The sequence below is a fragment of the Macaca thibetana genome, chromosome 3 (assembly GCF_024542745.1).
Source record: "Macaca thibetana thibetana isolate TM-01 chromosome 3, ASM2454274v1, whole genome shotgun sequence".
Lineage (NCBI taxonomy): Eukaryota > Metazoa > Chordata > Mammalia > Primates > Cercopithecidae > Macaca > Macaca thibetana.
This window is the reverse complement of record NC_065580.1, coordinates 56,832,828-56,848,936: the sequence shown is the minus strand read 5'-3', so window position 1 is coordinate 56,848,936 and position 16,109 is coordinate 56,832,828. Positions and strand designations below refer to the sequence as shown.

The 16,109-nt window shown below is 38.7% G+C and overlaps 1 protein-coding gene across 3 annotated transcripts in view; it reads right to left on the bottom strand.

Moving 5' to 3' along the window:
• The window catches only part of PTPN12 (protein tyrosine phosphatase non-receptor type 12), a 104,724-nt gene that overhangs the window by 15,435 nt on the left and 73,180 nt on the right, over positions 1-16,109 (bottom strand). For all 3 annotated transcript variants that reach the window (XM_050782748.1, XM_050782749.1, XM_050782750.1), the window contains exons 10-12: positions 15,414-15,491; positions 15,214-15,312; positions 7,470-7,555 (exon numbers count right to left, since the gene is read on the bottom strand). In XM_050782748.1, coding sequence (XP_050638705.1) covers positions 7,470-7,555; positions 15,214-15,312; positions 15,414-15,491 — 263 coding nt within the window. The remainder of the gene's footprint in view (positions 1-7,469; positions 7,556-15,213; positions 15,313-15,413; positions 15,492-16,109) is intronic.

Sequence of the window (16,109 nt, the reverse complement as noted above, 5' to 3'; positions counted from 1 at the left end):
CTCAGTTATATGACTGCAGATATTATTCACATCTATGACACCATTATTTCATATCTTTTCTTCTACAATGTCTTGTTTTCCCCTAACGACTGCCTTGGGTTTCTGATTGCTTAGCTCTCTATGCACCATCAGTTACTCAGCTTTTCTTCTAACTTTCTTGCAGATTGGTATACCTCCTCTCAATAATGACAAACACACATAGTAACTATCAATACCACAGACATCCTTCTTAGTAACTTTTGGCCTTCTGCTCCAGTGTGAACTACTGGTTCCCTAAGCCACCACAGAGCTAATGTTCTCTCTGGTTTCAGATTCTCCTGTTTCCCAGGTCCCATCTTCCTCTTTCTGGGTATACTCCTTTGTTTGGGTGGGTTACACCCTCTAGTTGCTTTTATTTTTTTCCTTAAAGAAATGGGGGCCAGGCACCGTGGCTCACGCCTGTAATCCCAGCACTTTGGGAGGCCAAGGTGAGTGGATCACTTGAGCTCAGGAGTTTGAGACCAGCCTCAGCAATGTGGTAAAACCCCATCTCTACTAATAATACAAAAATTCACCAGGTGTGGTGGCACACACCTGTAGTCCCAGCTACTTGGGAGGCTGAGGCAGGAGAATTGCTTGAGCCCGGGACGTGGAGATGGCAGTGAATTGAGATCGTGTCACTGCACTACAGTCTGGGCGACGCAGCAAGACTGTCTCAAAAAAAAAAAAAAAAAAAAAAAAGAGAGAGAGAGAGAAAGGCTGCGCACCGTGACTTATTTGGAGTTCACAATCAGCCTGGGCAATATGGCAAAACCCTGTGTCTTCAAGAAATACAAAAAATTAACTGGGTGTGGCAGTGTGTGCTTACAGTCCCAGTTACTAGGAAGGCTGAGGTAGGAGGATCACCTGAGCTTAGGGAGGTCAAGGCTGCAGTGAGCTGTGATGATGCCACTGCACTCTAGCCTGGGTGAAAGAATGAGATCCTGTCTCAAAAAAAAAAAAAGATAGGGTTTACTATGTTGCCCAGGCTTTGTTGCTTTTTAAGAACTTTATATGATGCAAATTTCTTGAGGGCTTGTATATTCAAGTTTTTGTTTTTCTTTCGAGATAGAGTCTCGTTCTGTTACCCAGGCTGGAGTGCAGTGGCACCATCTTGGCTCATTGGAACCTCTACCTCCTGGGTTCAAGCAATTCTTGTGCTTCAATCTCTTGAGCAGCTGTGACTACAGGCACATGCCACCATACCTGGCTAATTTGTGTATTTTTAGTAGAGACGGGGTTTTGCCATGTTGGCCAGGCTGGTCTCGAACTCCTGGCCTCAAGTGATTTGCCTGCCTTGGCCCCCGCAAAGTGCTGGGATTACAGGGGTGAGCCACGGGATCCCACCTCAGAGTTTTTGCTTTTTTTTTTTTCCCCGCAGGTGATCAACCTTTTAATTATCCAACCAGATAATTGGCAGTAATCACATGGTACACCAGGTTTCCCCTTAAAAGAGACTCTGTGGGCTGGACATGGTGGCTCATGCCTGTAATCCCAACACTTTGGGAGGCCAAGCGGGCGGATCACAAGGTCAGGAGTTCGAGACCAGCCTAACCAACATGGTGAAACCCCGTCTCTACTAAAAATACAAAAATTAGCCAGGCATGGTAGCGTGCGCCTGTAATCCCAGCTACTCAGGAAGCTGAGTCAGGAGAATCACTTGAATCCGGGAGGTGGAGGTTGCAGTGAGCTGAGATCATGCCACTGCATTCCAGCCTGGGTGACAGAGCGAGAGTCTGTCTCAAAATAAATAAATTAATTAAATAAATAATTTTATCTGTGAAGTTCAGATTCTCTAGACACATTCCAACATTCCTAGAATAGGACATGACAAGATAAATGAATACCTCCAGAATATTGATCATATTACAACGACAGCAATACTCTCATAAGATATTCCTATATCTGTTGAAGTTTTACAAGTAGATTCTTCTTCTTTATTTTGTTTTGAGACAGAGTCCCACTCTGCCACCTGGGCTGGAGTACAGTTGCACAATCTTGGCTCATTACAACCTCTGCCTCCAGGGCTCAAGCCATCCTCCCAGTTTAGCCTCCCAAGTAGCAGCGACTACAGGTGTGCACTATCACCCTGGCTAAGTTTTGTATGTTTTGTAGAGATGTGATTTTGCCATGTTCTTGTTGCCCAGACTGATCTCAAACTCCTAAACTCAAGCAATTCACCTGCCATGTCCTCCCAAAGAGCTGGGATTACAGGTGTGAGGCACTGCACCTGGCCTGCAAGTAGGTTCTTAATCTGAAAGAGTAGCTATCAAATTTTTGCAATCTAAAATAAAAAATAATTGTAGGCACCTCCTACAATTTATAAAGCATATACAAAGACCAATAGGTTATCCTAAGAACGTATCATAATACAAATAGAAAATACGAGTTTTAAAAGGATGAAATAAAATTTTGATATAAATTGAGGTGTATTATTTTCCCGACATGTACATCAGACCACTTTTCCATAATCAGTATTTTATTTACTTATTTTTTATTGAGACAGAGTCTCATTCTGTCTCCCAGGCTGAAGTGCAGTGGTGCGATCTCGGCTTACTGCAACCTCCGCCTCCCAGGTTCAAGCGAATCTCCTGCCTCAGCCTCAGGCATGCACCATGATGCCCAGCTAATTTTTGTATTTTTGGCAGAGACAGGGTTTCGCCACATTGGCCAGGCTGATCTTCTAACCTCAAGTGATCCGCCCTCCTCGGGCTCCCAAAATGCTGGGATTATAGGTGTGAAACACAATGCCCAGACTCATGACCAGTATTTTAGAGATTTACTTGATTAACAAACCCCATATATCCTCAACAGTGCCTTTTTCACAGGGTAGTTCGGAGAATTAAATGAGTTAACATCTGAACAACAATTAGAACAGAGCTTGACAGATATCGAATATGATATATGGGTTTGTTAATCGAGTATTTTCAAAGTTTTTAATTAAAAAAATCTTACTCCAGATTTCAGCATTATTTTTATCTTACTCTAAAATACATACTTAATTTAAAATATTTATTTTTTAACAATTTTATTTTTATCCTTTATATTTGAAACTTGGGTATATACCCTCTATAAAAAAATTTATGCCCTTTAATTCTAATACATTTTTTTTTTTTTTTGGCTAATTTCTTCTTCCCAACTCTCCTTTTAGACTACTATTAGTTCAGTGACAGATCTTCTAGTTTTGCTTTCTAATTTCCTCATCTTTTCTCTCCTACTTTCTCTTTATCTATTCATTTTCTTGAAATAGTTCCTTGACTATTTCCCAAACTTCTGCTTAATTTTTAAATTTATAGTATTATATTTTTAATTTCTTTCTTTCTTTCTTTCTTTTTTTTTTTTTTTTGAGACAAGAGTCTCATTCTGTTGCCCAGGCTGGAGAGTGGTGGCGTGATCTCGACTCACTATAACCTCCACCTTCCGGGTTCAAGTGATTCTCCTGCCTCAGCCTCCCGAGTAGCTGGAACTACAGGCACACACCACCACACCCAGCTAACTTTTTTTTTTTTTAGTAGAGACAGGGGTTTCACCCTATTGACCAGGCGGGTCTCGAACTCCTGACCTTGTGATCTGCCCGCCTCAGCCTCCCAAAGAGCTGGGATTACAGGCGTGAGCCACCGCGCCTGGCCTATATTCTTAATTTCTAAGAGCTTCTTACTTATTACCCACAGGTCTTATTTCATGGTTTCATTTCCCAATGACTGAGAGAAGTGGACTGTTAAGTTTCTTTTTTCCCCCCATCTTTTTCATTTTACTCTGTATTGTCTCCATTTCCTCTGTTTTTCATATTAGAGGCTTCTGTCAAATGCCCAATCATTCCTAGTTCTGTTCAGTTTTAAGAACTGGAAGAATTGGAATACTGGCAGGGCATGGTGGCTCACACCTGCAATCCCAGCACTTTGGGAGGCCAAAAAAAAAAAAAAAATACAGAAATTAGCCAGGCATGGTGGTGCGTGTCTGTATTTCCAGCTAGTTGGGAGTCCAGGGTGGGAGGTTCAACTGAGGTCGAGGCTGCAGTGAGCCATAATCACACCACTGCCCTCCAGTCTGGGCAACAGAGCAAGGCTCTGTCTGAAAACAAAATGAAAGAAAACGAATTGGAATATTAAAAATGACTGGAAGACACGTACAGTCACGTGATGTTTCAGTCAATGATGGGCCACACATACCATGGTGACCCCACAAAGTTATAATGAAGCTAAAAAATTCCCATGAATTTGTAGCAAAATGCATTATTCACATGTCTGTTGTGATGCTGGTATAAACAAACCTACTGTGCTGTCAGTCATATAAAAGTATAGCACATACAATTACGTACAGGACATAATTCTTGATAATAATAATAAAGAAAACAGTTACCGGCTTATGTACTTTTTTTTGAGATGGAGTCTGGTTCTGTCACACCCAGGCTGGAGTCCAGTGGCGTAATCTTGGCTCACTGCAACCTCCACCTCCCAGGTTCAAGCAATTCTCTTGCCTCAGCCTCCCAGGTAGCTGAGACTACAAGTGCCTGCCAAGAGGCTCGGCTAATTTTTGTATTTTTAGTAGAGACAGGGTTTCGCCATGTTGGCCAGGCTGATCTCGAACTCCCAGCCTCAGGTGATCCACCTGCCTTGGCCTCCCAAAATGCTGGGATTACAGGCGTGAGCCACCGCACCTGGCTTGTACTTACTTTTTGTTGTTAATTTTGAGTGTATTCCTTCTAATTGTTAAAAAATTAGTTAACTGTTAAACAGCTTCAGGCAGGTTCTTCAGGAGGTATTCTAGAAGAGGGCATTGTTATCATAGGGGATGACAGCTCCATGTGTGTTTCTGCCCCTGATAACCTTCCAGAAGGACAAGATGTGGAGGTAGAAGGCAGTGATATTGATGATCCTGACCTTGTGTATGCTTAGGCTAATGTGTGTGTCTTATTTTTAACAAAAATGTTTAAAAAGTAAATAAAAATAAATAAAAATAAAATATACACAAAACACATATATTTTATATATACGTAAATAGGGACTTGAGCAATCTGCCCGCCTTAGCCTCCCAAAATGTTGGGATTACAGGCGTAAGCCACTATGCCCAGCCAACATGTACTTTATTTTTATTTTTTTATTTTTGAGACAGAGTCTCACTTTTTCACCCAGGCTGGAGTGCAGTCGTGCAAACTTGGCTCACTGGTACCTTTGCCTCCTGGGTTCAAGCGATTCTCCTGCCTCAGCCTCCCAAGTAGCTGGGACTACAGGCGCACGCGACCACGCCTGGCTAATTTTTCTATTTTTAGTAGAGACAGGGTTTCACCATATTGGTCAGGCTGGTCTTAAACTTCTGACCTCGTGATCCCCCTGCCTTGGCCTCTCAAAGTGCTGGGATTACAGGTATGAGCCACCATGCCTGACCCCATCGTGTACTTTAAACAATTAATGTGTTTACTGTAGCCATACTGAAAAACAAAATACACTATTTTACTTATCAATCTTATGATTTTGTGATTTTATTTTCAGTTATGTTGGATCAATTTACAATAGTTCTAAAACTCATCCCAACTTAGAAGTCACAAGGTTCTCTTTGTCAAACACGATGACCTTCTGGCATTTGACTCCATTACATGAAGAAGAAAAAAGGTGACCTATGCATGTAATATAAAATCACACACAAAGAATTTCTGGAATGTATGCCTAATAAAAATCTGTCTTGAGTTGAATATTTTTTCTTAATACTCATTTGCTTTTTTCTTCATTATCTTTTTGTTTATTAGAGAGTAACAGAAGTCAAACTTTTGAACAGGTATAGGAAAAAGGCTTTAAATTCAAGTATTCTACTCTTTTTTTTTTTCCTATAAAATTAAGAAGAGATTGCTGCTACATGTAGTTAGAGGTAGAAGAACATACAAATCATAAATATCAGTGTAGACTTTGAAAACCTCTACATTGGCTCAATCTCAAAAACCAAATTCAGAGGGCAGCAAAAATGTTCCATTTTTTAGGGCCAGTAGTTTCTTTTAAGATCCTAGGGCTCCTATGTGGAACAGAGAAGTTAGAGAACTAATATTTTATAGGTTTCAAACTGGCTACCTTCCACAGATGGCTAAAATGCCAACCAATTTTGGTAGATAAAGTGGAAATCAAACAGGAAAGAACTACTAAAAGTTTTGTTAGCACATAGCTAACATCTTGAACATTGAAATGTTAAGACCTGACCTCATCTATACACAGGCTTCCTGAGGTTCCTCAGAGAAGTATGCAAAGGTATTCCAGAGGCTATAACTACCACAACACTTAACTACATGCTTTATATACATTATCACTAATTCTTAACAACGGAGAATACTAGTACTATATCTCACTACAGTGAAGTAAAGAATTTTCAGAGAAGTGGCTTGTTGAAGTTCATTCAGAAGCAAATGTGAAAGTTAAAATTTGGAATGGGACCTATTTATGTAAAAAGCCTCTTTATACCAGAGTATACTTCCTCTTTCTGTACTCAGCAGGTTCCTTCCCAGGCAGTTAGAATCCTGCATGGTCAAAATGAGAGTAAATTGCTCCTGTGGTGTGGAGGGATTCTAACCAAACCTTTAGTTACTGAGGGAAACCGTAGGTTTTTTCTTTTGTTAAGAGGGATTATTTCATTAGAATGATCTCTTGGAATTAGCAACTCAGTGCTAAGACATGACCCTGGCCATTTGACCCAACTTTCACCAAAGTTTTAAGATGGAAACAAGTGGTGTATCCTGTATAAAAGACTTTATTTTGATGGGAAGTCAATAAGTTTTGGCAGATCTATGTGCAAGAAAGACATTATAAAATATTCTAATAGTTTTTTATTTAATCCTTAGGACAATACTTAACTCCTTCTCCCCAGGATTAAATAAATTAATCCTAGATCCCAGAGCTAAATGGCTAAAAAGGAGTTGAAACTATCTTCTTCTAACTCTGTATTCTTTCCATACTACCATGTTACTGACTTAGCAGCTACCCTGAACAAGAAGGAAAGGAAAAGAAAGATAGGAATATATATGATTTTAACTATTATAAATGAGCTTGGTAGAAAAGCAAGAAAAATTAAAGAAATAAACTCATCTTTGCTAGTAACGTTATTAAATATCTTCACACTTCTTCAACATGCATGCAATTTTTGGCAAGCATATTTAGTCATCAGGAGAAAAATGGAAATCTTTAGACATAACTAAAATTTTAGTTATATCACATATCAAAACATAAACTATAGTCAATTCATGGTAGTATCCACATTCTACTACAGTATATTATTGAAATTTTATCCAAAATGAAACCAAATTTTTAATAAACCAGTAACAAATCAGTTGTCATATGTATGCCACATTCTAACAAAACAATGACAATAAAAGTTATAAAAGTAATGTAGAAATATTCAGAATTTGTCATTTTAATTAACAGTGAGTAAAAACAAGTATGCTTTTAAAGAAAATGTTCAAAGACATACAATACCTGCGGGTCCTTGGTGGTTTCGGAGGAGGAGAATCTTGTTTTTCAGGATCTATGGAGCTGACCATGTTTTCAGTATTAATTTCATTCTGCCAAGGGAAAAAATACTTCACTAAGGTTAAAAGAAAAATAATTTTTCCTCCTCATGTTTCAACTAAATTGTTTCTGTGCTTTTCAATCCTTAACACAATGCCAATTGTGCCAAGTTCAAAAAAAAAAGTCTTATATTCTGGCTCTATATTTTAGCCTGAAGGACCAGACTTCAATGAAGAGACTGTATCAAAAAAACAATGCATCACAGTTACTGGAAAGATCAAGGTGTACAGCAGCATTTCAACACATCTCAAATGCTACTGTAAAAAAACAGATTCCCCAAGATAATGTGGATCAAAGAACGTAGTATCTCCCTGCCCCACCATCACTACCACTAGAAACTTAATACATGCAGAGAGAAAAAAGAGCCAACAAATAAGGCTTATACCATTTATGGAGTAATGGAGTATCATTTTATGACTCCCCATTACTACCTAGTACTTTTAAACTGGTGGTCCTAGGATTCATTTTAACCATTTCTTGCCTTACTCTCACTGTCACTATATGGAGTGCGCTAATCCATTAGGGAAAATAGCTCCTATATCACTGGCTACCCAAATGGACCTCAAAAAGGCAGACAGAGCCCATCCCAGGAATATCCTTGGTTCTTGCTGGTCATGAGGACCAATAACATCATTAACATTGATGTTTCACAGTCAATACAGGTATAAGAACCTTAGGTTTAGGACTGTGAATAGGGGAGCGGTAAAATGAAAATACTGCCTTGAATTAGTTTCACTATCAACATATCTCATATTTATCTAGCTAGGGTATTTTAATTCTAGGATATGTTATGTCCAGGAGACATCTCAGATAATTTGCCAACATCTCAGATAAAACAGCCATCTTTACATATACTATCAACTAAGGAACTCTGAAACTGTAGTTGCATTTTGTTTTGTTATCAGTTTTTAATTAAAAGGCACTTCTGCTATGTCCATCATGACAGCTTTGTAACTGTTACTTCAATTATTTCCAATTAAAAAACTAGAGATCTCAACTTCCTAGCAATTTTAAGTGCACCCTATCTCCTTATATGTAATCTGATGAATTAGAAGTTTTATACATCTCACTTCCTGACCAGAACAACAGAGTTACGTCAGAAGACTTAAAGCATTCATCCTTAATTAAAGCCACCCACCAAAATCAGGCATTTGGTGCAGAAATATCTGGCTATAGGTAGGGTGACCATATAATTTATTGTCCAAATCAGGGCTCTTTTGAGAATGAAAAAGGAGCATTATTATTATACCTAGACAACTAGTGTGAACTGGTGTGCCTTAGGCAAATCAGGACTTTTGGCCGCCAAAGTTTCAGATCCTCAGGTACCACCAGAATTTAAAGACTCTGCATCAAAAAGGTACCCTCTAGGCTGGGCGTGGTGGCTCACTTGAGGTCTAGAGTTCAAGACCAGCCTTGGCCAACATGGTGAAAACCTGTCTCTACTACAATACAAAAATTAGCCAGGCGTGGTGGTGCACGTCTGTAATTCCAGCTACTTGGGGGACTGAGGCGGGAGAAACACTTGAACCTGGGAGGCAGAGGTTGCAGTAAGCCGAGATCGTGTCACTGTACTCCAGCATGGGTGATAGAGCAAGACTCTGACTCAAAAAACAAAAAAACAAACAAACAAAAAAACCCCAACATATTATTGATCATCTGCTTATTATTTCCATTAATGATATAACCATAATTCTGAAACACTTGATATTTTGTACCAAAATGTGCATTAAGTAGGTTAAATAAAAATTAAAGGCAAACCATATGAACCTCTATTTTAACTGTTTCTAACCTACAAAACGGCATTTTTTTTTTGTAGCACACATAAACAAACTCATGTCATGTCAATCAAATATTTTGTTGCCAAGTGAGTATAATATTGAATTTACAAAAATAAAACAAAACTATGTTTTCTTTGGATTTTGGAGCTGCAGGTAAGGCAATGTGGATATCTATGTGAAATGCACTGAACAAAGTCGGCAATGCAGAGGAAACTAAAATGTAAGAAGGACATGGTATTATCTTTAACTTCAAAATGTAGTCTGGTAAAATCGCCAGAAAAAAAGTAGAAGGGTAATACTAACAGCCCCAAAGTGGCATAATCAGTACTATGAAGCTATGAAATCAGAAAAAAAGTTATAGTTGAAAATATTAAGAAGATAATTGAGAAAAAATAAGTTGACAATATTAAGGTAAAATGTAGAATGACATTAAGGGATTGGTAAGATTTTGACAAAAAAAGAATGAGGATTGGGAGAGGGAAAACAGGTGGAAGGGTAAAGAGAAGACATAATAAGGACATTTTAGGCAAACACTACATGTGACAAAGTAAAGGTTTCATGAAAGATTCCTCATTCTGGGTGAATAAGAGCATGACGAAGCCATTAACAGGAAGAACCAAAAGAGAACTTCTCGGGGAGATTAGCTTTCAGAACATACTGAGTTTCCTCTGATGAAAGGAATCAATGTGGCAACGCAGAACTGCAACTCAATAAAGAGCCACTAACTAAACAGCATGTACAAAACCTCCTGGTCACTGGACTTCACAATGTTCTTCTTGGATTATGTCTCCTACACACCTACATCTTCTGACTCTCTTGTATTACCCATAATTTTTGAATCCACATTTGTCATGTATACAACTTGCTGAAGCAATCCCAACTTTTGAAATGGAAAAGAATTTTAGGAATTAATCTAATGCAGTGCCACGATGAAACCTCTGCAGCCTTGAACTCCCGGGCTCAAGCAATGCTTCTATCTCAGTCTCCCAAGTAGCTAGGACTACAAGCACATGCTACCATACCCAGGTAATTAAAAAAAAAAATGTTTTGTATAGATGGGGTTTCGCTATGCTGCCCTGGCAGGTCTCAAACTCCTGGTCTCAAGCAATTCTCCTGCCCTGGCATCCCAAAGAGCTGGGATTATAGGCATGAAATGAACCACAGCCCCAGCCTGTGTTCCCTTGTTTTAAACAGAACTTTGTAAAGTTATCTTGTGTACTATTATTTTCCATATAGCAGCTTTTTGAAAGGCTACAAAAACATTAAGAAACAAATCATCTAATATTTAAGAATATTACCAGCTGCAGAAGAAAATAAATAATAAATCAGGGTGCTTTAAAAATAAAAAAATTATATTTTAGGGAAAAAAAAATCCAGAATTCATTATCACATCTAAAATGTACTATACAAACACAATAAAAGGACCATAACACAAATTACGAATGCTATTACTTAATCATTCTAGAATTGAAATACTGGTGTTGACAATTCTTTTTTTTTTTTTTTGAGATGGAGTCTGGCTCTGTCACCCAGGCTGGAGTGCAGTGGCCGGATCTCAGCTCACTGCAAGCTCCGCCTCCTGGGTTTATGCCATTCTCCTGCCTCAGCCTCCCGAGTAGCTGGGACTACAGGTGCCTGCCACCTCGCCCGGCTAGTTTTTTGTATTTTTTAGTAGAGACGGGGTTCCACTGTGTTAGCCAGGATGGTCTTGATCTCCTGACCTCGTGATCCCAGCGTCTCGGCCTCCCAAAGTGCTGGGATTACAGGCTTGAGCCACCGCGCCCGGCCAACAATTCTTGTAATGGTGTCCTTTATATATAAGATAAAAAGGCATGATGCACAACTTAACAGATGTTTGCTTATTAAGGTACTTCTAAATCCTCAGGCAATATGATAGAGGCTTACAGAACAAATTTTCTCTTTAGATCTCTCATTCCAGGAAGTCACTGTAGTTGTAAATATCTCTAAAAAATACTATTTATTTTGAAGTCTTAAATAACCAACTAGTATATCAAACTAAGATTTTTACAAAAATAATTCTGGAACACAGAACATTTAAACAGAACTTTTACCTATTAACTAAACTGTCAGAAAAGTAGTAAGTGGGGACTTATTTTTACTTCTCACAGCATAGCTTCTAAATAGTAAATACACCTTTCAAGTCATTTTATTCCACCACACAGTTCTAAGATGATTTTTCTCAATTTTTCAGATTCCACATTTTCTTTAAGATTAATGGTCTGCAACCACAGATAGCCATCCTATAAAAAGAGTCACCTATATTTACAAGTTGACAGAAAACATGATTTCTTAAGAGGAAAGTATTAAAAAGTTATCTGGAATGATAATCCATCTTCTGTTTTTTTACTATTTATCCATTCATCTATGGAGATATTTCTCTCAAACATTTAGTTTATGTCTACTATGTACCATGCAATGAGCAAGAAAGTAGGTTTGAAGTAACTACTTTGAAATAACTACTTTATCTACTATGGGTATTATTTCATCTCATCTCCTACAAAGTATGACTTTCTTGTTATATTCCTGTAAAGCTCTGACCTGTTAGACAGAAAGAGCCTATGATAGAATTATAATGCTAGTATAGATTTCAGGGTATTAAAAATGATTGATTTAATGGAATAAAACCTTACAAAGATCAGACTTGGATCTAATGAGAAAAAGAAGGTGATGAAATATTTATCACATATTTTCTGGAGATTATTTAAATATAGTTAAAAGCTTTAAAAAAAAAAACAACAATGGCTGGGCACAATGGCTCATGCCTGTAATCTCAGTGCTTTGGGAGGCTGAGGTGTGAGGAGGATTGTTTGAGCCCAGGAGCTCGAGACCACCGTGGCACATAGTGAGACATTTCTACAAAAAATTTTTTTTTTAAATTAGCTAGGTGTGGTGGTACGTGCCTGTAGTCTCAGTTACTTGGGAAGCTGAGGCGGGAGGAAAGCTTGAGCCCAGGAGGTTGAGGGCGCAGTGAGCTGTGATTGTTCCACTGCACTCTGGCCTGGGCAAAACAGTGAGACTTTGTCTCAAACAAAACAAAACAAAATAAAACCTAAATACTGAATACTGCAATAAAAGAACTTTCTCCTATAATTCCTGCACTTTGGGAGGCTGAGGTGGATGGATTGCTTGAGTCTGAGGGTTTGAGACCAGGCTGGGCAACATAGTAAAATCTCGTCTCTATAAAAAAATAAACTCGGCAAGGTGGTGTACCCGTCAGTCTGGGAGGCTAATCTTTTTTGTATTTTTGGTAGAAATGGGGTTTTGCCATGTTGGCCAGGCTGGTCTCAGGTGATCCTGCCTGCTTTGGCCTCCCAAAGTGCTGGGGTTCCAGGCATGAGCCACCGCACCCAGCCTAAAAACCTGTATTTCCAGATACAAAAACTTTAGCTTTGAAATTAATCTTGAATTCATGGAATAAAACAAATACTTTTCAATTAAAGTTTAAAGATGCTGGGTACAGTGGCTCATGCCTGCAATCCCAGCACTTTGGGAGGCTGAGGTGGGTAGATCACTTGAGGTCAGGCGTTCAAGACCAGCCTGGCCAATATAGTGAAACCCCATCACTACTAAAAATACAAAAATCAGCTGAGCATGGTGGTGAGCGCCTGTAATCTCAGCTACTTGGGAGGCTGAGGCAGGAAAATCACATGAACCTGGGAGGCAGAGGTTGCAGTGAGCTGAGACTACGCTACTGCACTCCATCCTGGGCAACAGAGTGAGACTCCACCTCAAAAACAACAACAACAACAACAACAAAAACCCCCCAAATTAAAGAAAAGTGTTTATAGCCTACTCAGTTTTTTGAAATATTAAATATCTCAACTTAGATTAAATTATACAAAATATTATAAATGGCCAGGCGCAGTAGCTGACACCTATAATCCTAGCACTTTGGGAGGCTGAGACAGGTGGATCACCTGAGGTCGGGAGTTTGAGACCAGCCTGGCCAACATGGCAAAACCCAATCTCTACTAAAAATACAAAAATTAGCTGGGTGTGGTGATGCATGCCTGTAATCCCAGCTATTCAGGAGGCTGAGGCAGGAGAATTGCTTGAACCTGGGAGGCAGAGGTTGCTGTTAGCAGAGATTGCGCCACTGCACTCCAGCCTCAGTGACAGAGTGAGACTTCGTCACACACACAAAAAAAACAGGCCGGGCGCGGTGGCTCACGCCTGTAATCCCAGCACTTTGGGAGGCCGAGATGGGCGGATCACAAGGTCAGGAGATCGAGACCATCCTGGCTAACACGGTGAAACCCCGTCTCTACTAAAAAATACAAAAAACTAGCCGGGCGAGGTGGCGGGCGCCTATAGTCCCAGCTACTCGGGAGGCTGAGGCAGGAGAATGGCGTGAACCCGGGAGGCGGAGCTTGCAGTGAGCTGAGATCTGGCCACTGCACTCCAGCCTGGGCGACAGAGCGAGACTCCATCTCAAAAAAACCCAAAACAACAAAAAAACAAAAACCAAAAAAACACACAAAAAACAAAAAAACAAAAAACACATTAGATTCTACATTATAAAATATTTGGCTAGATTCAGAACATGTCATAACAGGATTTAATTAAGCTAAAGGCATTGTAGGAGGTTTCCTTGCACAATAATTCCTATGTTAATGAAGGAATAAGAATGAGGTCACATAAAACTTAAAAACCTGAAATTGTCACTTGGCTAATAAAAGAAATGCATATTTCCTAAAACTCATGGACCAATATTAGACTATCTTAACAAACTGAGATCAGCATTTGGTAATAAATCTCTCATTTGGAAAACCAAGGAAGTTCAAACAAATATTCTGGGAGCTGACAAAACCACTTAAAGGGAGAAAAGGAAAATGAAGGTTATAAATTTTGTAATTTATTTTCTCATACTCGGTTTAACAATGTAATAGTTATAGACTCAATGATAAAGATGTAAAATTCTACAAGAAAAAAAAAAAAAGCTCAGCACCTTCAGGGACAAGGTGGTGATATATAGAAGGGAAACAAGACAATTGGTTAGAAAACAAAGGCAGAAAAGAGAACACTAAAAGAATACAGTATTTTTGTCAGGTCTAGAAGTTGAATATCCAATAAGATGCTATAAAGCTAAAATAACACTGAATTACAACACAACAAAAGGGAGTTAACTGTGGCTCTTTTTAATTCTGCTTAACTGAAAAGCATATACACAAGGCCAGGAATGTTGGCTCATGCCTGTAATCCCAGCACATTGGGAGGTTGAGGCGGGCAGATCACCTGAGGTCTGGAAATCGAGACCAGCCTGGTCAACATGGCGAAACCCCATCTCTAGTAAAAATACAAAAATTAGCTGGGCATGGCAGCGTGCGCCTGTAATCTCGGCTACTGAGGAGGCGGGGGCAGGAGAATCATTTGAATCTGGGAGTTGGAGGTTGCAGTGAGCCAAGATCACGCCATCGCACTCCAGCCTGGGGAACAAGAGTGAAACTCCATCTCAAAAAAAAAAAAAAAGAAAAAAAAGAAAAGAAAAGAAAAGCATAAACACAAATAACGAAAACACTTTATACAAAATAAAATTCAAGTACAATCAATGCAGAATTACTTAGGTGGGGGTGGAAGGGAAGAGTAAAGAGAACAATGCAATTTTTAAAAAAAAGTAAAATGTTAATGAATTATATGATTTTTGACATGAGATCTTTCCTAACTTTATTTCATTTAGAACATAATTTATCTTATATTGGAGTCATTAAATAGCCACCATAATAGAGATACAAATAAGAAAATGTTAAGTGTCCTGAGACAAAACACAAGATGACAAAAAAAAAAAAAAGCTAAATATAACATCTTAACAAAAAGTAAAAGTTTCCTAAAATGTATAGGCCAATAACACCTACCACTCCATCAGCAATTTTCTGAGCTCCATGAATTTCATATAGTTGTAGCTGTTTTTCAAACAGTTGGGCAATAGCTCTATGAACAAGCTCATATTGCTCCTACGAGGGAGAAAAATGATTAAAAAATAAAAAGAAGAAAACATTTTAAAAAAGAAGAAAGCATTTATAAAATAGCAGTTTATAAAGGGAAACAACTTTACCTTTGTTTGTACTGCAGAATGCCTTTGTGTTCTCATTTCTTGTATTAAATTAAAGACATTAAATTCCTCTGGTATTTTCTAAAACAGAAAATTTAATACATAAACTTTGTACATCTATTCAGAAAATAGTAAAATATTCTTCAGCTTATCACATAAAACTTAAATACCTGGTAGTTTACTGCAAACATTTATTGAACACCACTTAATGTATCTCAGACACTGTGCGTGGCACTGTAGAAACAAAACTGTTCTTGACCTTCAGCATTCAAGCTGGGGAGACAGGTATGTCCAGCCAAAGTATGACTGCAGTATACAGGGAATAAAGAGGCTATGGCTAACTGATGAGTGTGTGGAGTTACAACATAGCTGGATATCAAAAGAAGGTTATCCCATAAAAAGTGAAGGAAATATACATAAGCACAGCAGACTGAATGTATACTCTATGTTGGGAATTGAGAAGTTTGATGTAAATAAAGCCTAAGACTAAAAGAAGGAGAAAGTACTCAAAGGAGGAGAGAAAATAAGGACATTTGGGATTAGACTGTGAACATAAAAAAGAGATTGAATTTACTCTATAGGCCAGTATCTCCTGGATTGGCTATATAAGGACCAGCTAAAAGACCTAGGTAAAAATATAGATCCTTTGGCTCCATCTTGGGGAACTAATTATGAAACAACCTAAACAGTTCTTTTGTG